General features: G+C 57.2%; 1 protein-coding gene across 3 annotated transcripts in view; it reads left to right on the top strand.

Moving 5' to 3' along the window:
• Positions 1-27865, top strand: part of RAB40C (RAB40C, member RAS oncogene family) — a 29387-nt gene extending 1522 nt beyond the window's left edge. For 2 of the 3 annotated variants that reach the window (XM_030300153.1, XM_030300152.1), the window contains exons 3-7: positions 18501-18561; positions 19058-19118; positions 24845-24922; positions 25200-25422; positions 25999-27865. In XM_030300153.1, coding sequence (XP_030156013.1) covers positions 18501-18561; positions 19058-19118; positions 24845-24922; positions 25200-25422; positions 25999-26279 — 704 coding nt within the window. In that variant the 3' untranslated portion in view covers positions 26280-27865. Of the gene's footprint in view, positions 1-16405; positions 18310-18500; positions 18562-19057; positions 19119-24844; positions 24923-25199; positions 25423-25998 lie in introns of those variants that run through there. The other variant, XM_030300154.1, reaches the window with a different exon arrangement.
• The last annotated feature ends 94 nt before the right edge of the window (positions 27866-27959 follow it).

Raw genomic sequence — 27959 nt, forward strand, 5'->3', positions numbered from 1 at the left:
CCTCTTCAGGTCTTTGTTCTCCACGCCCTTTGTTGCTTTGTTTCTTGGACTCTGGTCGGTCCTGTCAGACTGCTCTGAGCGTTTGCTGTTTGCTAAATTGCTCGCCTACAGGCGGCTGGCGGCGTGGACGCTGTTTTTCCCAACCTTTCGTTTTAGGACTTGTCAAGGTTGTTGGATCACCTGGACCGGCTGCACGCCCTTCCTGCTGGGACGGCCTCGGTGGTAGGCAGCCGCCGCCTCGCCTCCCGGAGCATGTGTTCTCAGCCCCTCTCAGAGGAGGTCCCTCGAAGGGCAAGAAGGGAGCAGCCCTGGGTGTGTTGTGGGTGAGGGAGGGGGCCCCACTGGGGCCTTAGCGCGCCCCGTCACCGGCTCCTGCCACCTCGACGGTCGCTTCGCGGTGCCGGTCAGAGGTGTCCTTCCTGACAGTGAGCGGTTGGCTGCCTTTCCAGGGGGAGCCGCGCTCCCCGGGGGCCGGTGGTGCGCGTTTACAAGAGCGCGAGGGGCCCTGGCTTCACCAGGGGCAGCAGTGTTTTCCTGGAACCTGGGTCTGTGCCTTTGAGGCCTAGCTCAGCCTGCCGGCAGCTACTCCAGTCGGGTGCAGTGAGCACTCAGGGCACACAGAGCCACTAGTCGGAGAGAGGGGTCCCACCTCCTGTCCCCTCTGTCGGGTGGCGGCGGTGGCTGCCCTAGTTCCTGTGGCGCGTTGACTGAAGTAGGGCCAGTATTGAGTAGAGCATGGCGACCTGCCTGAGGCCAGGGAGCTGGGCCAGGGGGAGGGCCGTCTTCCAGAAGTGGTGAGGAAAGCCCACCCTTGGAAAGGCCGCATGTGCAGTTAGGGCCAGGGCACACTCACAATTCCCGTCGAGTAGAAAATAGGAAGTGCCAGCCTCTGCGTAGCATCCTCAGGGTTAAGACGTGTGCAACAGGGGAGCGGGTGTTTGTGGTCAGGGCACCAGCTCACGGACCCCGGGGGCCAGTGGTCTTTCGCAGAGTGAAGTTGGTGGTTCCGAGAGCGCCTCTTTCTTCTCTGAAGGCTTCTTAAGGGAGACTCTTGAGGGTTTGGGGAGCTCTGGAGCAGCTGGTTCTCGGGTTTCCGTGAGAACGTAAATTCGCTTTTTGGAAGAGTTAATAACGTTGAGGAATTTTTTTTTTAGTGTTTATTTTTGAGGGAGAGAATGAGCGGGGTGGAGGGGCGGAACGGACAGGATCCAAAGCGGGCTCGGTGCTGACACAGAGAGCCTGATGTGGGGCTTGAATTCACGAACTTCGAGATCCTGACCTGAGCCGAAGCTGGACGAAGCTTAACCGACTGAGCCACCCAGGCTCCCCGGGAATTGTGGTATTTTTGATTCTCTTGCAAGGGATATACGTGCATTTCTTTTTCCCATTCACCGTTGAAAGCCTCCAGCGTCTCTCCCGGTTTCTTTGTGTTCTGCCTGAACGTGCATGGTTCCTGTGACCAGGAGCGGATACCCCATGGCAGGGAAATCCCCACTTCGTGGAGGACGGGTGATCAAAGTCCCTTCCTTGGGCCGACCTGATTCCTCACCTGCATCGAAGTCTCGCCTAGTTTGTTCTTAAGGCAGGTATGTGAGTGCACGTCGTTCTCCTCGGCTTTGCAGACACGGGAGTCATCCAGGTGGCCTTCCCCGTGCTGGCACCCAAAGCGGGGACAGCCGTGTGCGACACTGTGCCTGTGCCCCAGGGAGCCCGCAGCAGGCTCTTGCTCTCTGGCCGGGCCGGGGTGCTCTGTGTGTGCAGGTCTCCGTGGTCTGGAACCGTTCCCTACAGGAGGTCTCTGTCTCCCCTAAATACGCAGCAGTGGTTGTAGAGGAGGCAGGCGCCGTCTTTGGGGGAGAGGCGTGCTCTGCACAGAGGTCCAGCCGGGCCACCTGCTGGGACATTGCGCTCCGGTACCAATGTGTCAACGGGTCTTGGTTGTGAGAGCTGGCTGGAAGGAGGTGCGGGTGTTTCATGAGCAACTTCTACTCCCGAGTGCACCCCGGCTCTGAGTCTGCCCTGGGGGTGTGTGCTGGCCGCCCCCGGAGCCCAGGGACGCCCTTGCTGTGGGTGCACGGGCCCGCTGCCACCTTTCTGAGGGCGGCGAACGTCTTGGCGCCCACAGGCCTTCACAGTGAGGCTCGAGGGCCGACGAGCAAGTGCACTGTGGTCGGTAGGCCCACGTTCTGAAAGACTCACTAGCGGACACGAATCCATCCCGGCCTGTCTGCTTCTCCCGCGGTCAGTGTCGCTGGGAGCTGCTGAGTGTACTTCGAGCCTCGGGCGTGGCTGGCGGGTTAGTAGGAGGAGCGAGGCGTTTGTGACGGGTGTGGACAAAGCCAGGCAAGCGTGATGTCCGCGTGAGCTTCTGGGGCCTGCTGGTCGTTGATGTCGGTGGGAGCGAACGGTGCGTGCCCTGTCCGTGGGGGGAGCAGTCCAGAGCGTCGGCCACAGCCCCTGTCAGCCACCCGCTGGCTAGGCTGGAGCTCACCGTTCCCCCAGCTCCATGGTGCTTCCTTGGACGGTTCTGAACGTCTCTTCCCGCCTGGCTGGAAGTTGGTGTGTGTCCTCAGCGCCAACCCAGGGGAAAGGCTGTGCTGTTTTCCTGAGTCAGGACGGGTCCCGGACGGTATGCCTGTGGTGCGTCATCCGCTGCTTTGTCCCCAGCGTCGGTGTGAGATGTGTACCCAGGAGGCATCAACTGCTGCGTGTCCTGAATGAACAAGCGGCCCGTGTGCAGCGTGTCTGTGTTGACAGAAACTTGCTGTTGTCGCTGGGTCACCGCACAACCCCTCGTAGTCTCTTTTCTTTCTCTGTGTGTGGTTGGTGCTTGTGTCTGGGTTCTGTCCGCTTTCTGGGCGATTTACTAGGCTTTACCTTTCTTCTGTCAGATGCCAGGTTCCAAGAGGGGCGTCGGCCCTGAGTGTGAGGTGTGCCTGGCATGGTCGCAGTGCTGGGCTCCCCCTTGGCTGTCTGTCATCTCATCCCCTCCGCCACCCTGTGACGGAAGCACCGCCATCGTCCCGTTTTGCAGATGAGGAGCTAAAACTCAGACAAGCCGAGACTCTGCAGCTGTCACAGGCAGCACGGGGCCTGGCACCCGTTGTCTCCCTAGGCGCTGGCTGCCCGACCCCCTTCTCCTGGGCCCTGAGCAGCTGGTTGCTGAGTTCCTGGGTGACACTTCTCTCCAGGCTTTGTCGGCCGGAGTGTGGCCGCTGGGCACCTGGTGCTGATGGGTGTGGGTGCCCTCTTCTCACCACGTGCCCTCCCTGGTCCTGGAGCTGCCTCCCCCGCTGCTCCGGGACCTGAGCCCAGTCATTGAGGCCCATTTGTTCTGCCTTCACTGCGTTGCTCCTGCCCTGCCTGCCTCTCTCCTAGCTGTGACCAGCAGAGCAGAGCCCCAGCAGCTCCCAGGGTCAGTGGCTAACCAGGGCAGCAAACCACCAGTTTCCAGCATATGCGACTCACCTGTGCGGGGCTGGGTTTCTTACCTGTCCCTTTGCCAGAGGCGCTCACCTGCGCCGTGTGTGATGTAGAGATCAGCCTACCCCAGCCGGACAGGGCGGCAGGCTGAGAGGGGCAGCGTTCTGTTTCTGCTTCCGGACAAGCTGACTAGGCTGATTTGTAATTTGAACTGGCATGGCCTTGCCTAAGTTTTCTTCAAGTGGGTAGGTAGAATGTTTTACTTTTTTTAAAATTGTTTATTTTTTGAGAGAGAGAGACGGAGACAGAGAGTGAGCAGGGGAGGGGCGGAGAGAGAGGGAGACACAGAGTCAGAAGCAGGCTCCAGGCTCTGAGCTGTCAGCACAGAGCCTGTTGTGGGGCTTGAACCCACGAACTGTGAGATCATGACCAGAGCCAAAGTTGGACACTCAACCGACTGAGCCACCCAGGCACCCCATAGAATATTTTAAATTTTCAGTTTCCCCCCCCCCCCCAACCTGCAGCAGTTTCCATAAGCTCGAGCGGATAACAGAACAGGTGTCTCAGTGACATTGCCCTGTCGTGTTGGGTACACGTAATGTCATTGTCCCCACCAACAAGCGTGTGGCTTGGATGATGAACTAAACCGAAGTGTGTTTCAGGGAGGAGACCGCGACAGGGAGCAAAGGACGCAGGCAGGAAGGGTCTTTCAGCCACGTCACTTCCTTTTGTAACTGGTAAGGTGCGAATTTGCTGGTCCCTGAAAAGTTGACCACATACCTAGTCTGGGGCCCGTGGCCAGTGAGGAGGAGAAGGGAGAAGGTGGGGTTGCAGCCAGGCCCCCGGGGGTGGGCAGCACCTAGTGTGGGTGTTGGTGGGTCCTGGGGCCACATGGGTCAGGGCGTCGCCGTCAGGCATTTGGAGAAAACGGAGTAAGGTCTCAGTGTCCAGCACCCTGGCTTGGAACAAGGTGGCCCATGAGGCTGGGTTTACTGCCCTGGGCATTCAGGGGAAGGAGGCTGGGACTGTGAGTGCAGATGTCAGAGACCCGGAAGGGGGCCGACTGCGCCAAGGCTGGGTGTATTGGGGCGCCTTTAGGGTGGGAAAGTGGGCCCCTTAAGTCTTTTGGGAGTGAGAGTAAATACAAGTGAACAGAATGAACTTGCACTTTGATCCAGGGGACACCCGAGGCTTGCTTGTTGTGACTGTGCTCACGTGGACCTGGTAGTGAAGGAGAAGTAGTGAAGTGGCCACAGCGTGCAGTGGTCTCCTGCCAAGACTGGAGCGTTGGGTAGCTCGTCGACTGTGGATGTGTGTCCTTCGGAGGGTAGGGGGGGCCAGGGGAACAGAGGTGACCCGGTAAGCCCGGCACTGACGGATGTGGTGGGGACCCCAGGACACGAGCGGGACGGCGGGGTACCACCAGACAAGCTTTGGCCCTTCATGGTGCTAGGCGTTTATGTCCAGAGGTGTACGGCCCTTTGGCTGGAATGCGTGAGGGGGAGGCGATTTGGGAAGGGATTTGTGCAGGGTGAGCGGCCGGTGCTCAGAAAGACAGGGCTTCGGGATCTCGAGGAGGGAGGGAAGGTCAGGAGTGGTCTAACCAGGAAGGAATGCAGAGGGCCTGGTGTCAGGAGGCCAGCCTCCTGGAAGAGAACGTACCGGCATCTCTCAGCAAGAACAGAGAACGGAAGAAGGCCCGAGTGCTGGCAACAGGCAGACACTTTGCGGATCTTGGAAAGTGTCAGAGTACAGACAGTCAGGAGCTGGGTCATTGCCAACCTGGATCTTCCTGAGCGGCAGTGCCCATCACCCAGGCCGAGCTCGGGTGAGCCCCTGGTCATCAGGTCTGTGCAACACCTCGCTCGGGGGACAGCTAGTGGGTTCGGTGACAGTATCCGGACTTGAAAACACTCCGTACGGCCTTGAGCAACTGAAGGAACAGGGTGGTTTAGTCCTTCCTGGGTCTGATGTCGGCAGTCTTCAGAGTGCCGGAAGATGTCGGGAGCGGAGTCTGATTTCGTTATAGATGCAGTTTGGACAGGGACCAGCTATGTCCCTGAGCACAGATTTCAGCCGAGGTATGGCACGTGGCTTCGCATCACCGTGCGGAGTCTGCCGCACTCGTGTCTGACGTGGCTCTCCCGCGGGAGCCAGAGGTCCTGGGTGCGCGTGCACACTTACAGCCCTCGTGGTCACTGGAGCTGGCAGTGAGCAGGTTCCTGGATAAGTGAGAACAACTTGGTGGTAGTATCATCAGTAGGAGGATCTCCCTCATTTTAAGTCGCTTGGCCAGGGCCACACAGAGTCCTCAGAGGTGGGATTCTAACGAAAAATAACGCATGGAAAGAAGTTTAACTTTATTTTTTTAAATTTTTTTTTTTTATTTTATATTTGAGAGAGAGAGAGACAGCGAGACAAAGCCCAAGTGGGTTAGGAGCAGAGGGAGAGGGAGACACAGAATCAGAAGCAGGCTCCAGGCTCTGAGCTGTCAGCACAGAGCCCATGGTGGGGCTTGAGCTCACGAACTGTGAGATCATGACTTGAGCCAAAGTCAGACACTTAACCGACGGAGCCACCCAGGCGCCCTAAGATGTTTAACTTTAAAATTAAGTAAGTATATTGCAAAGTAATTGTGTAAGTGTATTACAGAGAAAATCTGGTGACACTCAACATTAAAAATGTGCCGGGGTGTGTATTTTGTGCTGTAAGGGAGTCAGCAACATGTGTTATCCAGAGCCTTAAAGAGCCTTCCCTTTTGACCTAAGTAATTAGGAATCTTTCCTGAGGGATAATAGGGGACACAACTGAAGAAAATCAAGGCTTTTTTTTTTTTCTGTTTTTTTTTTTTTTTTTCTAACGGTCCAGCAGTAGATATATGGTATATTCGTAGAGTGAGGTATTACATAGCCTTTAAAAACGCTGGTTTGGGGGCACCTGGGTGGCTCACTTGGTTAAGTGTCTGACTTTGGCTCAGGTCATGATTTCATGGTTTGTGAGTTCAAGCCCTGCATCAGGCTTTCTCGTGTCAGCACAGAGCCCACTTTGGATCTTCTCTCTTTCTGTCTTGCCCCCCTCCCCAAATAAATAAACATGAAAAAAATATATATATGTTTATTTTTAAAAAAAGAAAGAAAGAGGGGCGCCTGGGTGGCTTGGTCAGTTAAGCATCCGACTTCGGCTCAGGTCGTGATCTCATGGTCCGTGAGTTCGAGCCCCGCATCGGGCTCTGTGTTGACAGCTCAGAGCCTGGAGCCTGTTTCAAATTCTGTGTCTCCCTCTCTCTCTGCTCCTCCCCTGTTCATGTTGTCTCTCTCTGTCTCAAAAATAAATAAATGTCAAAAAAAAATTAAAAAAAGAAAAAGAAGGAAAGAAAGAAAAAAAGAAAGAAAGAAAGAAAGAAAGAAAGAAAGAAAGAAAGAAAGAGAAAGGAAGGAAGGAAGGAAGGAAGGAAGGAAGGAAGGAAGGAAGGAGAAAGAAAGAAGAAAGAAAGAAGAAAGAAAGAAATGCTGGTTTGGGGTGCCTGGCTGGCTCAGTCAGTTGAGTTGTCTGACTCCTGATTTTGGCTCAGGTCTTGATCCCAGGGTTGTGAGATCCAGCCCCGTTTCGGGCTCTGCACTGAGCGTGGAGCCTGTTTGGGATTCTGTGTCTCCCTTTGCCTGCCTCCCTCCTCCCTCCCTCCCTCTCTCTCTGTCTCTCTCTCTCTCTCTCACATAAACAAAACAAACAATGTTCTTTTGGAGGAATGACCAGTGAATATTCAATGAAATGAGGAAATCTCTGATATCTTGTTAAGTGGGCAAAGTATGTCTAATTATATAGTGTATAAATGTGTGTCAAATGAAAGAATTGGGCAATGAAATACGAAAAAACATTATGGTGTGTTATCTCTGAATTTTGGGCTTATGAGTAATTTTTGTATTTTTTGTAAGCGTTCTTTATTTTGCCAAGTTTTGTACACAAGGGGTGCTTGCTGTTTATGAAAGCTTTTGCTTTGGTTTGCTCTGCTGTGGGTTTTAAGGCATTAAGGAAAAGCTCTTTCACGGAGACCGGTCCACAGAGTGGCCCAGAGCCCTCCTGAAAGCCAGCATGTAGCCTAGAAAGGCATTTTGAAATTGATTAGGTAACTTCTGCTTCCTTTTCTGTCCTTCCCCAGGCGGCCCCCTGCCTTCTTTCCCCAGCGACAGACTTACTTGCACCCATAGTGGCAGACCCTGGCCTGTAGAAGGGCAGGCACTAGGAGCTAGTGGGCTGTCCCTGTTCCAGAACGTCTGTGCCCTCGGCATCCAGCTCTGGTCAGTGTTCAGACCCATCTCGTAGGGTGGTTCAGCCCCTGGCGGTCAGAGGGCCTGTTAACCTAAACTCCATACAGGTCCTATCCTGTGGGTTTATCATTTTTTAAAATAAAGTTTATTGAGATCTAATGTATGCGTGATGAGATGTACCCATTTCAAGTGTATAGTTCAAGGAGTTGACCAGTGCGCATACCTACATAACCACTGCCTTACTTGGGGTAGGGAACGTTTCCACTTTGCCTACACATTCTGCCATGGCCCTTGGAAGTCCAGCCTCCAGCCCCCGGCCCCCGAGGGTCTGCTTCCTGTCACTATAAGGTTACTTTTGCCTCTCCAGAACTTCCCGTAAATTGAGTCACGCAAGATTTGCGTTGTTGGTTTTTTCACCTGGCAGGACGTACGTGAGACCGGCCGGGGCGCACACCATAACCGTCTCTCCTGTTCCCGAGCCCCGTTCCTTTGCGCACATAGACCCCAATTCGTTTATCCTTTTACCTGTCAATACACTTCAGAGTATCTCCTGATTTGGGCTGTTGTGAATAATGCCAGTATGAGCGAACGTTCTTGAACAATTCCTTAAAGTTTTTTTAAACATTTGTTTTTGTGGCACATATGCATATTATGTTGGCCGTTTGTACGTGTGTGATTTAGTGGCATGAAACATTCCCAGCTCACACGTCCTTGTGTGAATGTGCCTCTGCGAGTGGGGTTGCTGGGTCACATGTGCGCGTGTCTGCCTAATTCATAAGAAATTGCCACACTGTGTCCAAAGCCCTCTGTCATTCTGAATTCCCACCACCAGTACTGCTTTACATCTTGGCAAATGCTTGCTGTTGTCAGCATTTTTTTTTTCTTATTAATCAAACTACAGGGTATAACCTGTGTACCAAAAGCCTGGATCCATTTAAAATTTGCAGTTCTGGGGCGCCTGGGTGGCGCAGTCGGTTAAGCGTCCGACTTCAGCCAGGTCACGATCTCGCGGTCCGTGAGTTCGAGCCCCGCGTCGGGCTCTGGGCTGATGGCTCAGAGCCTGGAGCCTGTTTCTGATTCTGTGTCTCCCTCTCTCTCTGCCCCTCCCCCGTTCATGCTCTGTCTCTCTCTGTCCCAAAAATAAATAAACGTTGAAAAAAAAATTTTTTTTAAATAAAAAAAAAATAAAAAAAATAAAATTTGCAGTTCAGGGAGCGTTGACAGGTATGCACACCTGAGAAACCATCGGACACCCGTGGTCTCTGCATCGGCCTGTCTGCTGCCAGATGTGGCAAACTCTGGTTTTCATGTTACAGACTCATTTGTATTTCTGGGGTTTTTCTAGAAGTGGAATCACACAGCACTCTTGTGTGTCTAGATTCTCTTTCTCCGTCTTCATTTCTTTTAAAAGAAAATTTTTTTTAATGTTAATTATTAATTTTTGAGAGAGGCAGACACAGCATGATCAGGGGAGTGGCAGAGAGCGAGGGAGACACAGAATCTGAAGCAGCTCCAGGCTCTGAGCTGTCAGCACAGAGCCCGACACGGGGCTCGAACTCACGAATTGTGAGATCATGACCTGAGCCGAAGCTCAACTGACTGAGCCCCCCGCCCCCCGCCCCCCGCCCTTCTCTTTCTCCATTTTCTTTGAGACGTAGACGCACATCTCACACCTTTGTGTTGTGTAGCATTCCACTTGTGAGGACTGCAGTGCGTTGCGTTTATCTCGTCTTCTGCAGTGGACTTTTGAATGGCTTCCGTGTTTGGGTTTTTTCTGAATGGTGTTCCTAGGAACATTCTCATACCTGTTTCTGGTGACTGTATGTATACGTTTCTGTCGGGGATACACTGGTGAGTGGGTTTACCCCAACCTTAAAAGACACCAAACTGTTTTCCATGGGGTCCCGTGGTGGCGGGGTGACAGTTCATCTGCCTTCCTTTTATCCTGTTTCTTTGTAACAGCCTTGCAGCACTGGGTCCTAAGGATCACCTTCTGTTACTTCACCACCCCCCAGTGGGTAGGCTTTAGTTTGTTAATAATGCAGTAATTAACCTTTAGTTACTTTTACACAAGGCACTGTAACACATTATCTTACGGTTAGTTATGTGGTCACAAGTCAGCAGGCAGGACGCTGGGGGTTGGGCTCTCCTTTCCGTGGGCTTTAGGGGAGGTCTGTTTCCTTGCTCATGGGCCCGTCCGGCCCCTGTCTTTGCTGGCCGTGAACCAGTAGCTGCCCCAGCTTCTAGATACCATCCACATGCCTCGCCCACCTTCCTTTTTCTCCGCCTTCAAAGCGGGGTCAAGTCCCTTTCAGACTTGGAGTCTCTCCTCCTTCAGTTTCATCTCTGACTCCGCCAGGAAAGAGTCCACATCTTTTAGGGCTCCTGACACATCAGACCTCAGGCCTACCCGGATGACCCAGGGCGCTCTCCCTCTCAAAGCCCACAACTACCCAGGTGCACCTGCAGGGTCCCTTCGCCTTGTGGGATGCGTGTTCACAGGCTCCAGGGATTAGGAGGAGGGCATCCCCAGGGACAGGGAGAGGGCATTATTCTGCCCACCACTCCGTCATGAAAAGTTCTCTGTATCTTGTTGGTTTGGTTAGTTTTTATAGGCTGGTGAGAGGGATGCAGGTCTGCATTTCTGGTGGGTACTGGTGGTCTTGGTTATTGCTGTGGACTGATGTGTGTGTGTGTGTGTGTGTGTGTGTGTGTGTGTGTGTGTGTGTGTGTCTCCTGACCCCCCAGGGAATGGTCAGGGGCGGTGCCTTTGGGAAGTGACTCAGTCATGGGGGTGGAGCCTCAGGAGTGGGATCAGTGCCCTTGTAGAAGAGACACCCCCCCCCCCCCCCCCCCGCCCAGGGCTGCCTGGCCCCTCCCGCTGTCCATGAACCAGGAAGCTGGCCCTCACCAGATACAGGCTCTGCTGGGGCCTTGTCTCCGACTTGCAGCCTCCAGAGCCGTGAGAAGTAAATCTCTGTTGTTTATAAACCACCCAGTTTCTGTATTTTGTCACAGTAGCCCGAGCCGACTAAGAAATACCACAAACATCACCCACTTTGTCAGCAAGTAGTTTCTGGGAGTCACAAGTCTGGATGCTCACCGGGTCTCGGGGTCTTTCTCGGGCTGCACTCAGGTGTGGGCCGGGACAGGAAGAATCCTCTTCAAGTTCGCACTGGCATGAGGCTCGGCTCGGCAGTGCTCACCATCTCGCTTCCCAGCTGTGTGGGGCTGCGCGTGGGCGGCCCGCCCCGTCGAGCCAGCAAGGTGCTCCCACGCAACATGATCGTGGAGGGACGTCCACCACCTCGGCCCCCCTCCCCAGGTCAGTAGCAAGTCTTAGTTCCCACCACCCTCGAGGCGAGGGGCGGGACCCCGGGCCCACGTGAGAGTGCCCGCCACGCTGCCCACCATTGCTTCCTGTCCACTGGGGACGTGTGCAGTTCCCTTGTGGGTCCCCAAGCGTGCCCTGTGCTGCGAGGCACATCTCCTCAGCACAGGCATGTGCCGTGGCCTTCCCCCGGGGGGGGGGGGGTGGCGTGAAGGCTGCGCACGTACGTGCCGGAGGGCCGCCTGGGCCTGAGGCCGGAGTGTGGGTCCCAGGGCGTTCTGTGTGTCCACCTGCGCTACGGGAAGCTTTTTCCGGTTCTTGGAAGACCAGCATTCCTCTTCTGCTTCCCGGCTATCTTTGGGGACTTGAGGACAGCTCACCTGCCTTCCCTGGGGAGTAACATTTAGGAAACAAGAGCTGCCTGTGCTGGGTTTAGACGCCCGGTCCTCTTGGAAACACACGCTGGGAGGCGCGGTCCGGGAGCTCCGCGGGTGGTGTCGCTGTGGGAGCGTGCTCGCCCCGAGCGCCGGGGACCCACTCCCGTCAGTGGGCCGCTGCGGTGGGGACAGCCTGCTGGGTTGGCCTCCTCTCCCTCGGGACACCGCTGGCACGTGAGTTTCAAAGGAAGACATCAATTAGCATTTTGTTTCGTTCTGTTTCGTTCCTTTTTAAATTCCCTTTTATAAATTTCCTCTCACTGTGAGGCATTTAAAAAAAATTTATGTTTTATTTATTATTATTATTTTTTTAAGTTTCTTTATTTATTTTGAGGAGGTGGGGGCGGGAGAGGCGGAGAGAAGGAGACAGAGAATCCCAAGCAGGCTCTGTGCTGTCAGCACAAGAGTCGAACGTGGGGCTTGAACCCATGAACCATGAGATCATGACCCGAGGTAAAGTCAGACATTTAACCGACTGAGCCACCCAGATGCCCCTATTTATTTTTGAGAGAGAGAGAGAGAGAGACAGTGTGAGTGGGGGGGCAGGGCACAGAGAGAGAGAGAGAGATCGAGAATCCAAAGCAGGTTCCAGGCTCTGAGCTGTCAGCACAGAGCTTGACGCGGGGCTCGAACTCACAGATCACAAGATCATGACCTGAGCCAAAGTCGGACGCTTAACCAACAGAGCCAGCCAGGCCCCCCTTACCGTGACGAATTTTTACAAAGTCCTCCTGTGGGGTGCCTGGCTGGCTCGGTTGGTAGAGCATGTGACTGTTGATCTCAGGGTTGTGAGGTCAAGTGCCACATTGAGCATAAAAAAAAAAAAAGTCCTCCTGTGGATTTTAATCATGTTGTACAGTAGCTGGATAATTATCCATGTAGTGTTGCCTTTTTTCCATAAAGACTGGACCCTCAGAGGGGCGCCTGGGTGGCTCAGTCGGTTGAGCGTCCGACTTCGGCTCAGGTCATGGTCTCGGGCTCTGTGCTGACAGCTCGGAGCCTGGAGCCTGCTTCAGGTTCTGTGTCTCCCTCTCTCTCTCTGCACCGCTCCTGCTCCTGCTCTGTCTCTCTCTCTCTCAAGGTAAATAAACATTAAAGAAAAAAGTCTGGAAGCTCAGAGAGGTGGTGCGACCTACGTGCTGTCTGGGCAGGTGACAAGACACCCATCCTTGCCCGCTCCCGTCAGACGGGTCCGGCAGGCGTGTGGGAAAGGGCCACGCCCAGAGGTCAGCCAGGCTGTGTGCAGGGTCTCCATTCTGAACAGCCCCTGGTCCCTCTCCACAGTGGAAAACTGAGCCGACAATCTCAGTTTCCGCACAGAATCAAGGTGACCGGGCGGGCAGCCGAAGACACTTGGTTCTTTTTGGTGTGTTCCTCTCACCATGAGTCCCATGTAATTCCTGGTGACGGGGGTCTTCTTGACGACTCTGTGGTCCTGAGTCGGTGCTGACAGGCACGTGGGCATTGGTGAAGGTCTGAAGGAGGGAGCCGAGGCGGAGAGCGTGTGACCCGCGGCCTGTTCTGTCGGGTGACTCCTGTCGGGACATCACGCCTCCACTCGGGCCAGCGGCGTGGCTCTTGTGCCACCTTGTCTTGACAGGCTGGCCACGTGGCCACCGACGCCCCACCTGGTGGCAGGCGTCCCACCCCCAAGCGTGAGAGGCCAGGGGCGACAGAGGGTCATGTACTGCTGGTCGGTGCCGCCCATGGCCAGCCTTCATCCTGCGCACGCCCGCAGCTCTGGTCACAGCACCTGGTGAGGTGGTCTCGGCGGGAGGGGGTGTACCTTGGTGAGTCCCCCAAACCACCCGGGAGGGGGACACTGTCAAAACCTGGCGTTCCTGGGGTGCCTGGGTGGCTCAGTCGGTTAAGCGGCCGACTTCAGCTCAGGTCGTGATCTCACGGTCTGTGAGTTCAAGCCCCGCATCGGGCTCTGTGCTGACAGCTCAGAGCCTGGAGCCTGCTTCAGATTCTGTGTCTCCCTCTCTCTGACCCTCCCCTGTTCATGCTCTGTCTCTCCCTGTCTCAAAAAAAATAAATAAAACGTTAAAAAAAACACAAAAACCTGGCGTTCCCGAAAGTTGAAACCTCATGACCTTTTCTGCACCATTGCTTCCTCCCTCCACCTCCCCTCTCCCACCCGTCTCTTCGAAGAACGCTGCAGTCCTCAGCCCGTGATTACGGTGTTCCTGCCCCTCCAGCCTCTGTTGGTGTTTTCCTGGGGCCGGGAGCTGCTCACCTCGCACTGTCCGGGCTGTTGTCAAGGGCAGGGACTCGAGGCCAGTGACGCAGGGACATGGTGTCGGGGGGCGGTGGCCGGAGCCATCCTCGGCCCTGGCAGGCCTCGCTGGACCAGGGCTTTGCACACGCCCCCACCGCCCCGAAACGGAGCGGAGTGAGGCTGGTTCCGGGTCACGCGCTCTGCCTGCACGCAGAACCAGATCCCGCACGCGCAGGCGCGCTGCAAGGTGAAGTGGAGAAGTGCTCGCCCCCTACACCATCTGTGCTCGTGCGCCGTCGTACTAGATGCCGAGGCGGGGGCGGTGAAAACGTACCTGGTGCACGTAACACCCGTGTTACGACGGGTGATGTGATTTTTTCCCCCAAAATGGTAAAGAACTTTCGGTAAAATTCCGCACAAGCGAGACACCCGTGGTTCACAAGGTGGTGGCGTCCCTGCCAAGTGTGGTGTGCACGTGGGACACACACGCTGCGCAGGACAGGTCAGGATCTCCGCTCAGAGTGAGGGCCACGGGAACTTCCCGTGTGCAAACACCTGGCCAGGTGTTGGAGCTGTTTTCAGGACTCGGGATGATTCCCTGTGCTGCACACTGATCACGTGCATGGCAGTTCACAGCCGGAGTCCCTAGCCTCTGCCTCCTGAGCTTGTGACAGCAAGACATGTCCCCACGGTCTCTAACCGTCTCCCTGGAGGGACCCTCGGTCGCGCTTGCTCCCGGTGCAGCTGTGGTACATCTGGCAGCGATGTGAGCCCCTTTACTTCCTGGAACGATGCCTGGTGCTGAGTAGGAATGTAAACGGTAATTTGTGTCAGGTGAACTGCCGCTCCGCTCAGAGACCCCAGTAAAACAATAGAAAAGACAGACTTAAAAACCTGTGACTCCGTCAGGTGAGAGAGGCTGACAGTTTGGGAAGCAGGTACCACTGCCAGGATGAAGTGCAGAAGCCCGAAAGAGGCTGCGAGGCGCCGGCAGGGCCCCCGGGCCCCTCTGAGCTCAGCGCCAGAAGGCAGGGCTAAAAATGGGAGGCGGCTGGGCAGGGGCACCGCAGGTCTGCTCCCGGCGAGGCTCAGGCGTGGTGGAGGGCCGGCCAGCCCTGCCTCTGGTGCTCAGGCGGTGTTCCCATGCTGCCCCGAGGCGGCAGCCAGTTCTCTGCTGGGACAGTCCCAAGTCCAGGAGGAAGGACCTGCACGCCCCCCGAGGCTCCAGGCAGCTCTGCTGGGAGCCCCGGTTCAGTAGAGTCACCGAGCATCCTGAAGCTTCTTAGGGTCTCACGGGTGGACATCCAGGCGCTGCCCCACTGTGAGGAAAGACAATCTACTAAGTAGTAGTGTTACCTGGGGTACAGAGATACTGGCTCCAAGAACTAGGAACACGGTGTTATTCGAAAGGAGCGTTCAGAGGGCCAGAAAGAGCGTTTAGAAGTTAAGCTAGAGAGAGCAGCAGATGGGAAAGCAAACGGGCACAGCCACTCTGGAAAACGGTATGGAGGCTCCTCAAAAAATTAAAAACAGAACTGCCCTACGACCCAGCAGTTGCACTACTGGGTGTTTATCCAAGGGGTAAATGAGTCATGATCTCGCTCTTGATGAGTTTGAACCCTGCTTGGGGCTCTGTGCTGACACTGCGGAGCCTGCTTGGGATTCATTGTCTCTCTCTCTCTGTCTCTGTCTCTGCGCCTTCCCCACTTGCATTGTCTGTGTCTCTCTCAAAATAAATAAACTAAATAAATAAGAAGGATCGTGAATCAGAACAGCACCTGTCTCCCCTGGGTGCCTCTGGCCACCTGCCCCTGGCCCCTCCTGGCCTCCCAGTGCCCTGTTGTCCATCCAGAGAGTGTTCGTAAGTCCTTGGGCCTGAGACCTGCCCAGGATGACTCCTCCTTGTGTTTGAGCTTCGTGCGTTGAGCGCATGCACTGGGGTGGCTGGGACCCAGCCCGTGAGAGGCCCGGTCGCCCCCGGTGCCCTCGGGCAGCTGTTCCTGCCCCCGCTAGCTGATTCTGTTCTCAGTGGTTGTGCCTGTGCCGTACAAGCCACTCAGCATTTTGAATGAAGCCTCTGGTTATCATGTTTTCCAAGAGACGCTCGGTATTTATGGACTGAGGGGCTGAAGTAGGGGGAGGAGGATTGAAATTCTCCAACAACAGATCTGGAGACCTGAGACGTGTCCGAGCCGACTCAGCACTGAAGTCTGGTTGGTTCCGGCACAGGTTTACGGCAGGGAGATCCTGCCTTTCTCTTTGTACTCTCGTCTGTGTTTTCTAAGACTCTAAAAAGTACCCTGTAAGTTTCTGTCCGGATGCGGGAGGTGGGGATGTGGGGCAGGGCAGTCACGAAGCTGTCTGCTTTCCGCAGGCCCCTCACACGGGCTGCCCGGTCTTCCTCGGGGATGGGAGGGCATGGCTCCGAGCCGTCCCCGGGCTCTCCTGTGTGGCCTTCCCCGAGAACCCTGTGCTCTGGGAGCCCTCTGACCTAAGCTGGGTGGGCTGTGCAGCAGGAGGGGCCGGGAGCAGAGCGGACCCTCCCTCGGTCTGGCTCCCAGCTCCGAGTGCCCATCTGCGCGGGTCCCGCTGTGCACACGGCCGGGCCTTCAGTGGAGCTGCCGGTGAGCAGAGACTGGAGACCGCCGTGGACGCGCTGCCGCAGTGGGTCGGGTGGAGCGCAGGCGGACAGGTCGGCGGGGTGCCCGGCTGCGCACGGCGCGGTCCGCGTTGATGTCGTCTCCGGGGCCTTTCCTGGGCGCGCCCTCCTCCCTGCAGCTCCCAGCTGGGCTTCGGGGAGTTGCCTCGGGGGGACTTGGCGTCAGGGCGGCCCCTTTCCTGGGAGCCTCAGAGACGTCCTGGGCGGTGTCCAGTCCCCGAGGCCCAAGCCTGCCGGGCTGATCTCCACCCGGAGGAGATGTTGCCCAGAGGATGGGCATCCACACCAACAATCTTTCTGGTCATCTCTGTTTCCCACATTATCCTCCTGTGGTCCATCTCACAGCAGCTGTAGAGCCAGAACCAAAAGGAGGCGAGTTTCGGGTCAAATCTGTGCTGCTTTTTTGACTGAATTACAGGAGCTTCCTCTGAGGGTCAGGGGAAGGGCAGGTGTCGAGGAAAGATGGTGGGACAGGCCTGAGTTTGCTTCTTCCGAGAAGTGTTTCTGTCACTTGAGAATGTGTACAAGACAGTCTTCTCCCTTTTCTGTGTGTTGTGGTAAAGCGTACGTAGTCGAAGTTTCTAGAAGCACAGTTCAGTGGCAGGAGGCACATCCCCGCTGTTTGGGACCACGACCGCCGCCCATCCGCACAGCTCTCCCACGGCCCCAAACGGAAGCTCTGTGCCCACCCCTCCCCTGCCCCTGGGGACCACCGTCTCCTTCTGTCCCCAGGGGCACCCGCACTGTCTTCCCGTGACAGGCGTTATGTCACTGACCACGGCGTCCTCGAGGTCCATCCGCGTCCGAGCGCGTGTCGGAATCTCCTCCCCTTTAAGGTACAGGACTAGTCTGCTGCGTGGACAGACCACATTCTACCCATCCGCCGATGGGCCCATGAGCTCCTCCCGCCTTTTGGCTGCTGTGAACAGTGCTGCAGTGAGCGTGGGTGTGGAAATACATCCGTGTTTGATTCCCTGCTTTCGTTTTTGGTTGTGCACCCAGAAGTGGAATTTCTACATCATAAAGTAATCGTGTTTGATTTTTTGAGGCATCACCTGAGTGTTTTCCGTGTGTCTGCGCCCTTTTCTGTTCCTCCTGGCCGTGCACAACAGTACAGTTTCTCCACATCCTTACCAGTGCCTGTTATTTTCTGTTTGTTCGTTTGTTTGTTTTTCTATAATTGTCTGGTGCTCAGTGACATCTCGTTGTGGTCTGATTTGCATTTTTCCTGATGATGGGTGCTGTTTTCGTGTGCTTATTGGTCATTTCTGTATCTTCTTTGGAGAAATGTCTACCCAAGTCTTTGGATCATTTCTTAATTGGATTTTTTGTCGTTTTTTTCGTTGTCGTGTTTCCTTCTCTATTCTGGATATCAGCCCCCCATCAGATACGTGACGTGCAAATATTTTCTCCCACTTTGTGGATTCCATCTTCATTCCGTCGAATGTCTTTTGACACATGGGAGCCAGGTTTAGGGGCACACTTGGGAGTTCGCCAGGCAGAGGCACAGCGAGGGTAGAGGCACCGGTGCCGGAGTGGGTGTGCCATATGCACAGTGTGAGAACAGCATCTGCATTAAAAATGCCCATTTTCAAGCCCTCTTGGAGGAAGTGTTATGAAAAGACAAGAAATCTGTGAGATATTTAAGGGTTAAAGAGGTGGATGGAAGACAGAGCTTGTGCAAAGTTTCCAGATGGCCCACAAAGCACTAGAAGATGTTACACGTAAGCTAAGTGTCCCTGCTCCTGCCGACTTCTCTTTACACGAAAGCATGAAAAAATAAAAACTAAAGATATGGCAAGCATAGGTCTTTCAGAAGGCTCTCCAGGGAAATGGCATTTCAGGAATTACTTTCCCCTTAATAATGCTCCCAGCACGCTCCAGTGGCCAGTACCTGGGGACTGTAGTGAGCCCAAGGACCCAGAAGCACACCGAGCCTTCGGGAGGTCGACGACAGGACCTACAGGAAGTAGGTCAGCATGGAGATGAACCATCCTCCTGCAGCCTCCCTGCCTGCAGCCGGGGCTCTTGGGGCAACACGGGGGTGGCCAGCTCGGGTTGCCGGGCTGGAGCCACAGGAAGGCTCAGGTGGGGCGGCACACGTCTCGGCCCCGGCGGGCCTGTTCCCAGGCGTCGCCTACAGCTGCCCTCTGCTTCCTTGCAGGCATCGACTACAAGACGACCACTATCCTGCTGGATGGACGGCGGGTCAAGCTGGAACTCTGGTGAGTCAGGCCATGCCAGGCAAGGTGCCTGGGGGCAGGGGCTGTGGCACCTCAGTGTCATCGCACAGTGCCTGAAGTGAGTCAGGAACCCCTAAAGAGACAGGAGGGCGTCCTGGTTTACATTCACGTGCATAGCCGTTTGCACAGACCCTATGTCGGCGTGGGATGGACTTTGCTCCGTGGCGCAGAACCCAAAAGTCCGAGCCCAGCTCCCTTTTCCCATGGAGACTCATTCCCACAGTGGCCATGGCCCCTCTCCCCTTGCCCTTTACTGGGCTACATATTAAGGAGCATTTTCCAGAACCTCAGTGTGGAGGCGTAAAATCCCACGGTGGGGGGGGGGGGGTTCTCCAGCCCGGCGGGGCAGGGTTCCAGGGAACATAGGCCCGTGGGGGTCAGCCAGGGCACGCTGTGGCGGGGGGGGGGGGGGTCGGGGGGCGCGCGCCTCCCCGGATTCACGCTGTGCGTGCTGCGTCCCCCGTCCCCTGTGTTGCAGGGACACATCGGGCCAGGGCAGGTTCTGCACCATCTTCAGGTCCTACTCCAGGGGCGCGCAGGTAAGCCCAGCATCAGTGCGGGTGCTGTTCTCCAGGCCAGCCTCCCCGGCTGCTGTGTGTCACTCTTTCTAAGCAAGTCTTGGCGTCTGAACACCTGGCTTCCACTAGGAGTCCAAACGAGGGTGTCCTCTGAGTGACGCAGCTTTGGCCATCAGAGCTCCGTGGCGCCAGTCGGCGTCCCGAGCTCTGCGGGAGTGTGCTGGGAGCCTTGGGGAGCCACTCAGTCACCGGTTCCCTGGGAAGAGGGGGCTGCCCGGGCGGGCTGGCCGGGATCACTGCTGAGGACTTCAGGGACCGAGCATCGGAGCTGCCGCGGAGGGGGCTGCTGCAGGCCCTTAGAGGCAGGGGCGCCTGCCCGTTTCTGTCTGCGCCCCCAGGTTCCCCCAGCGTGCTTGCGTGCTGACTGGGTCTGTGTGGTTCAAGGCTAGGCGAAGGGAAAGTAGCCACACCAACAGAGCTGTGGACTCTCACTGCCGGGTCGGCTTTGTCGGCTTTGATTCAGGGCAGGCCGTGACCCCCCTGGAGAGGAGACCCCTGGAGTCAGAGCTGCCCTGCACCCCAGGCAGGGTCCCCCGTCGGGAGCACCACACACTCGTGCTGGGACCTGGCGCTTGGGCACGTGGCCGGGCCTCTGGCTGTGGGGCACGGGCCACGGGTGGGTCTGCACTCAGCAGGAGCAGGCGCTGCCTGTCACCAGCCCCCCACTCTGGCTCGGGCTTGAGGGGAGTCCCCTGGGCATTTGTTTTGCTTCGTGAGCAGGGATGAATGCCCAGCCACTCCCATGCTACTCTTTCTGGTCCGTGGGACCTGGAAACCAGAGGGAGATTTCTTCTGTGACAGAGTCGGATGGAGCCTGAGTAGATGTCGATAGGAACACCCAGCCCCAGCCTTTCCTCCAGGGCCTCCTGAGTGGGAGCCTCTCCGGCATGGTGATCGGGAGGAAGACCCCAAACGGGGCCCCCATCTGCTTTCTGCTGAGGTTGGGGTGGAGGACCCCCAGGCTGGGCTGGGGAGCTCCTGTCCTGGGAGCTCTGCCCCTGGAGCGGCCAGCTTGGTGATGTGACCCGTGCACAGGCTACCCCCAGTGCGTGCCCGATGCCTGGGGGGGGGGGGGGGCCTGCAGAGGTGGTGTGCACCCTGCAGGTCCTAAACTGAGCCTAAGCAAGAAAAGACAGAGGGACCTCCGGGCGTGGGTCCCAGCTTTGGGGCCCGTCAGCTTGAGTGAGCACAGGGAGAGTTCAGGCACGCACGTGTGGTCCACGGGCCGCTTTTGCTTCAAGGCGGGACGGCACGTGTGGCTTTATACATAGGAGACGAGAGGGTTGTCTTCTGACCGCTAGTGTTCGTTGTCAGTGGACCATGGGTCACTGGTGAGTTCCGACGTGTTTCTTTTGCATTTTGCTATTTGCTAACTTTGCTACAATAAACGCATACTACTTTTGTACTAAAACGGAAAATGAAGAGATGGGAGGAGTTACGTTGGGTGTGATGATAAAGGCCCCCTGGGAGATGCTGAGAAAAGACCCGAGAGGCCTCTGCTGCCCCGCCTGCTGTGAGTGTGGACGTGGGACAGACCACAGACACCCACCTCTGTGTAGACACTTGAGGACCAAAGCAGCAGCCAGGCCTGCACGTTCGCCAGACTGTACGTTCTGAGGAAGCACATCCTGTTACCCTGTCCACGTTCTCTCCAGAGCGTCCAGCCCAGTCAGTTGTGTATCAGCTGTTGCTTTCGCTTTGCTAGCTCTGGGGGTGCTGGTCGTTTCGGGGCTGGGTGGCCGGCAGCGGGCGCCGAGTCTGGGGTGCTTCTGCCTGTCGTGCTTCTGTCCCGTCCGGTGGTGGCAGTGAGGACGGTGGGGTCTGCATGGTCGGCACCACCTGACTTTGCAGCCGATGATACCGCTGGTGGAGTTTCCTCTCTCCTGTCACTCTCCTACCCCCGGTTAAGGTCAGAGAGGCCTTGCGGGTCCCGTAAGGTCCAGAGCACAGAAGCCCCTGGCCAGCCCCTGTGTGTTGTCACCTGCCCCACAGCGGTATTGTCTCGTGGCTCTTGCCACGAGTACCTTTCTGTCCTGCACCACTGGACTGTGGCCCGTGTTTGCTGTTGCTGGGTGCTGAGGTGGCCCTGGGAGGCCGGTGCCTCCCGTTGGGGTCCCCTGGAGTCCCAGGGAGGGGACTGGGGGCTAGGAGCAGGGAACGTTCTGTTCAATTGAGGGTTTGGGGTCACCTGGATTAGCACTGGGGAGAGCACGGCCAGGCGCTGGTCTGGATAGAGAGGGTTCAGTTCATTCCCGTGAAAAGGGGTTTCCTGTGAAAAATGGTCTCGGGCTCACATTTGCCATTACACGATTGCTGGTGAGGGTACCAGCATGCCACCTGTCACCGCCCAGGTTGGGGGGCATTTGGGCCAGAGACCGTTTGACAGACACCTGCTCCCCATTTTCAGTGCTTGTCTTGCTCCTGGGCAGAAGCCTGGGCGCGTGTTGGGGGCATAGGCAGAGCTCCTTGAGAGCCTTACCGTACAACATGTATCACACGTGCCAAAAACTGACTTCATAAAAAGTGCACCTCTGCACCTCGGTTGGGGTGCTGGTGGCACAGGTACGTACGTTTGTCCAAGCTCATCAAACTGCTCACCCTTAAAATCCCTCTGCATCTTCTGAGGGATAAGCGGTAGCTCAGAAATGGACAGAATGAGGACCTGGGCCCCGCACTCCCACCTCTGGGAATCCTGTGGTCCGGGTCACGTTGTACGTGCTCAGGCCTTCATCTCGGGTGTTGGTAACCACACAGTAGGTGAAGTCACCTAAGCGCCAACAGCCGCGCTACCTGCTGAGCCTGGTGCGAGGCTCTGGCGTCTGTGGGGCAGGGGGTCCCGGGTGGGGGCGGGCTGGGCAGCTTGCACCACATCCCCGTCTGTGTCAGGAATGAGACAGTAAGCGGTTATCCCTGGAGCGATGGGGAGAACTTCTGTTTGTACCCTGGAGTGCCCGCTCATTTAAAAACTCTGAGCGTGTGTTACTTTTATTAATTGAAGAAACACTGTAGTGAGAATTCATTTGCTCCTCCTTCTGCCTCTTTGGAATGCACGGCCGACTTGGGACCCCTTGGGGTCTTCTGGTAACGAGCAGCCTCGCTTTTGTTTCTCATCGGTGCCACGTGTGCTCGATCCCACCTGTCCTTCCCACACTCATTTTGGTCCCTGCTGCCTGCGATGTGACCAGCTCTGTGTCCTTCCTCCTTGTGATGGACCGCGACTGGGGCAGCCCCAGAAAGATGGTTGTGGGTGCAGGTTGGCGCCAGCTGGGAGGGACAGCCAGGGGTTCCACAACCGCCTAGGGGCGTGGCTGAAGCCTGAGCCCAAGAGATGAGCTTCTGCCTGCTTGTTTGAGCTTTTCAGCCTCACACAGGTGAGCAGGAGCAAGAAGGTGAGTCCCTGTCGAGCCTCCAACACGTGGTTGTGCGTGGAAACTGTTCTCTGTGGGTTGTGGTGTGTTTGTATTTCTGTTTCTAAAAACTGGACGGGGCGCCTGGGGGGCTCAGTCGGTTAAGCGTCCCCCTCTCGCTTCGGCTCAGGTCATGATCTCACTTACGGTTTTGTGGGATCGAGCCCCACGTCGGGCTCTGAGCTGATAGTGGAGTCTGCTTGGGATTCTGTCTGCCTTTCTTTCTGCCCCTCCCCCACCCCCCACTTGTGCTCATTCTCTCTCAAAAAAAAAAAAAACTTAAAAGGTCTGCACATCTGTGTACTTCTCGCAGTCTGCTGTGCACCTCCGTGTCTTACGTTTATACCCACTTGGTACGTCCGTACCTTGACTTACTCCAGTCCTGGGACTGCACGTTTAGCTGTATGAACAGGGCTGAGATGAGGTCACTACATGCGTCCTCTGTTGTGTCGAAGAAGGGGGGTTTCCAGGGTTGGGGGTCAGGGGCCCCCCACTGCAGCACTAGCCAGAGGCTTTGTTCCTTGTGCCCCAGGCAACAGGGTTAACCCCGGCTGCTCACGGGTCCTGTCCAGTCTCACTCGTGGCACTGCCCCCGCCAGGCTGGTGTCTCCGCCCTTGACTTCCAGTGAGTCTGTGCACATCTGTCTCCAGAGAGCGTTGCTCCAGGCCTGGCTCTTCCTTCCCTGCCAGGGTCCCTCCCGGCCCAAGAGTGGGGTTTTGAGCTCCACGTCGACAAGATCGAGGGCTACACTTCAGTCTTGCAGGATTTGAAGGACGCTTTTTGAGGGGAAAGGCGCATCTGGAGGTGGAGGGTGCCCTGTCCTTTTGGTCTCAGCTGCATCGTCCCCGTGTGTGACAGAGACACAGGCTGAATGGAGCCTTGAGGGGGCAGGACGGGGTGGATCCTGTCTGCGCAGAGGTTCCGGCTCCTGAGCCTGCTTCAGAGTGGCCTGAAGGGGCAGAGAGAGGCGGGAGCCCGCCGCTGCACTCTCTGCTGGAATCCCCTTTCTGCGGCTCGTGATGGAGATCTCTCGGGCAGGGACGATGGGCGAGCCAGGCGGGCGGAGACAGCCCAGAGCCCAGCTCTGACTGCTTGGTCTCTAAGGGACGTGCGGCAAAATCCCCACAGCAGATCCTCTGCCCAGTTCGGGGGGCGGGGGGCTGCTAGAGTGACTGGCGTCCTGCCTGCAAATTTGGGTTGGAAAACTAAGAACCCGTCAGCTCGGCCCCCGGGTCCCCTGAGCAGAGCTCTGTTGGGCAGTGTCAGGGACATCACCCCTGTCTGCCTGCCAGGGTTGTCCGCAGGGCCTGTCCACACTGTCTGTGGACCTTTGTGGACTGTCTTAGCTTGGGTGATTTTTTTTTTTTTTAATGCTTATTTATTTATTTTGAGAGAGAGAACTCGAGTGCAGGAGAGGGCCAGAGAGGGGATGGGAAGAGAATCCCAAGCAGGCTCCACACTGTCAGCACAGAGCCCGACACGGGGCTCAGTCCCACAACCCTGGGATCATGACCTGAGTCAAAATCAAGAGTCGGATGCTTAACCGACCGAGCCACCCAGGCGCCCCTTCAGCTTGAGTCATTTTTAAATGATCACAGGATAATGCTTACAATGTGTTTGGAGGAAAGAAATTGAAAAAATACCACTTTTCCCAGCCAGGCCTTCAAGATAGGGAGGGAAGAGGCAGCACTGAGCCCACGAGATCCCCCCCATTGCCCCCATTGCCCCCATTGCCATCACCCCACACAGAGGGACCACACGGGCCTGCCCTCGGTGAGGAGATGGGGACAGGGCTGGCTGAGGCCTGCGTGCAGAGCTGATGCCAGCAATGCCTCTGAAGCGTGACAGAGTCTCAAAGCCAGGCATTTTTCACGTGGAAAACGTGTGACCCACGCAATCCCCTTAAGGGGCGCCTGGGTGGCTCAGTCAGTTGGACGTCCAACTTCGGCTCAGGTCATGATCTCACGGCTCGTGAGTTTGAGCCCAATGTCAGGCTCTGTGCTGACAGCTCAGAGCCTGGAGCCTGCTTCGGATTCTGTGTCTCCCTCTCTCTCTGCCCCTAACCCACTCACATTCTGTCTCTTGTCTCTCTCAAAAATAAACAAACATTAAAAAATAATAATAAAATAAATAAAAGCTGTCTGGCTGGAGCCGAGTGCCCCTGGCCCTGCCTATGCTGGAAAGGAGTGGTGCTTGGCCACATAGGGCACTGTGCCTGGAATAGGACCCCTTCCATCCAGGCGGCCCCCGGCCTCTCGACGCCCGTGTCTCCCTTGCAGGGGATCCTCCTGGTGTATGACATCACCAACCGCTGGTCCTTTGACGGCATCGACCGGTGGATCAAGGAGATTGATGAGGTAGGTGTGCATCCATAGATAGCCCTTGCACGGTCCCTTCCCAGGGTGCACTCCCATCCCCGGCAGGAAGCTGGGGGACCCCGTTGGCTGTCCCTACCCCCGCCTCTGCCCATTGCCCTGGCTCTCTGTCGTCCTGCACACTGACTGCCACATACTCGGTGGCCACAGAATGGACAGTGAGGGCCCTGCCTGCTTTGGGGGCAGGGGGACAGTGCCAACATGGGGGTGTCCTGTGCTCGTGCCTCTGCTGAGTACTGTGCGCCCCGCCCCCCGCAAGCATGCACCCGGGGTCCCCCGGATCCTGGTTGGGAACCGGCTACACCTGGCCTTCAAGCGGCAAGTTCCAACAGAGCAGGCACGCGCCTACGCAGAGAAGAATGGCATGACTTTCTTCGAGGTCAGCCCTCTGTGCAACTTCAATGTCATTGAGTCCTTCACGGAGCTGTCCCGCATCGTGCTTATGAGGCACGGCATGGAGAAGATCTGGAGGCCCAACCGAGGTGAGGTGGTGTCGTCGCAGCTGCGGTCAGGAGAACGGAGGCAGAGGGGGCCTCTGGCAGCCCACTCAGGGGCCGGCCTCCCCGGGTTGGAGGGGAAGCAAGGTCCCCGCTGCTTCCCTGACACCTGGAAGCTAAGTTAGCCTGCGCCCCGTGTCCGCTCTGTGTGCGGTCCCGGCGCTGTGCAGGGGTCTGCGCCTCGGCGCTGGGAGGGAGTGCTGTGGACTCTGCCCCGGAGCGAACAGGGGACTGGCTCCAAGCCTCCCCGCCTGGAGCTGACCCTTGAAGATCCTGGCTGTGCGCTCCCCCGTCCCTCAGCCCCGTCCCACCCCAGAAGGGCCAGGGCTGGCTGGAGGCCTCCATCTCCCGTTAGGCCCCAGGGCAGGGCTGGCGACCCTTGGAAGCGGGGTCTCCCAGGGCACCTCTCTGCGTGCGGCTCCAGGGAGAAGTCGGGACCGGGACACCGGCAGCTGGGCTGTGGGGCGGTGGGCATCCAGGGTCCCGAGCAGGGCAAGCCTGAGCTTTGCGGACCTCTGCACCCCGCCGCCTGACCTTTCCCTCCCCCGCCCCCATCCGTAGTGTTCAGCCTGCAGGACCTGTGCTGCCGGGCCATCGTCTCCTGCACCCCAGTGCACCTCATCGACAAGCTCCCGCTGCCGGTCACCATCAAGAGCCATCTCAAGTCCTTCTCGATGGCCAACGGCATGAACGCCGTCATGATGCACGGGCGCTCCTACTCGCTGGCCAGTGGGGCAGGCGGGGGCAGCAGCAAGGGCAACAGTCTCAAGAGGTCCAAGTCCATCCGCCCCCCGCAGAGCCCGCCCCAGAACTGCTCGAGGAGCAACTGCAAGATCTCCTAGCAGGACGGGCCGGGTGCCACCCCGTCCAGTTCGCTCCGGGAGGGCTCGCGCTTGGGGAGCGTCTCTGGCCGGGCGCTGGGCCTGGCGCTGTGTGCAGGGAAGGCTTTGACCTCACCGCCTCCTGGGAAGCGTGGGGGCTCACTGCGCGGGCAGTGGTCTGGGCCAGAGAAGCTCCGCGGGACCGGAGAGAGCTGCGGGGATCTTGGCGGAACAAGCCCGGGACCCTGCAGTGCCATGCGGCTGGGAAGTGCCCGGGAGGCAGCTCTGCCCGGCCCGGCCTCAAGGGGGCGGTCCTTGGGGACCCAGGAGGCCTGGCTCCCTTTCTTATTTATGTGGAAGATGTTCACCTTTCTGTACATTTTTAAAGGACGGGCAGGGAGGCCTCTGGTGCAGCCACACGTGAGCCCCTGTCAGCTGTGGGGTCAAGCTTCGGGACCTTGGGAGAGGGAGGGGATTTGAGGCAAAGACGAGGAGGAACCCCCAAGACTTCACCCTTTGAGTTCAGACACTTCACGTGGGGTGTGGGCTGTGCAGAGACCATAGGGGACAGGTGGGAGCTTTGGGCAGGGCTCTAGGGCCCGTGGCTGCCTCCGCCAGCCTGAGTACGGGGCTCCTTGTGCCCCCCCCCCCCCCCAAGGGGCTGGGCAGCCCACGTGGCTCCGGCGGTCTGAATGGTGCGGCCACACCTTCCTGGGTGACATCCTGCGCGTCTCAGATGGGCTCAGAGCTGGGGGCGATTTCCTAGGTTCCCCAGGGGAATGTTGGGGCTTCTCAGAGGGGATAGTGGGATGCACTCCCCCCGTGTCCCTCCACATGCGGGGGCAAACAGCCTCCCCCTTGACTCTTGACTCTGCACCTTCCCTTCCGGTCATATCTCTGTCTGTTGCTCCATGAAACCGGCTCAGCATCTCCCGTGAGAAGACGCCGAGATCCTCAGGGGGGCTGCCAGGTGCTCTGCGGGTCTGGACAGACCTGCCTGTTTGTCTCCTGGGGCACCTGGCCTCCACTCTTGCCAGCTTCCGTCTGCTGGCCTCGGGTGTGACCCCACAGCTGCTCCTGGCCTGGCGTCACCCCTCGGGGTCACACGTCACCAGAGCCGTTCTGACCCAGATTTTCTTAGTGATGCTGCCTGGAGTGGTGCCGGCAGCAGAGACACCGAGGTTGTTCTCCTGGAGAACCCGCCAGCCAGCCTCCTCCTGCCACCTGGTTGGTGACATGGCCACCGGGTCACACTGGTGCTCAGCTCTACCTCCTACTCACGGCCCCATCCTGGGCTCTGGGACTCTCCCGTCCTGGGTGTCTGGGAGGCAGGGTGGGGGCCGTGGCCCGGGTGTGCAGGGGCACCCAGGGTCCCCGTGTGAGGCCTGGCCTCAGCAGGGTCAGGCAGAGGAGGCCACACCCATCCTGTCTTGCCTGTCAGGCCCCTTTCTTCGGACTTTGAACCCCGTCACACAGACTGTGTTTTGAGGACGTGGACAGTCCTACGTTCACCTTATCAACACTACTTTTCGCTGCTGACACACCATTCCTGTGCTCATTTTGGACGGTTTTTGTTTCTTTGTACAGTAAACCTAATTCAGCTCTGATTTTCAGGCTGCGTTTTATAGAAATTAAAGCCTCTGGTTTTAACTGGCCAAGTGGTGGGTGTGACGTGGCAGGGTGGGTCCGGTGCCGCTTCGT

Source organism: Lynx canadensis, chromosome E3 (assembly GCF_007474595.2).
Source record: "Lynx canadensis isolate LIC74 chromosome E3, mLynCan4.pri.v2, whole genome shotgun sequence".
NCBI lineage: Eukaryota > Metazoa > Chordata > Mammalia > Carnivora > Felidae > Lynx > Lynx canadensis.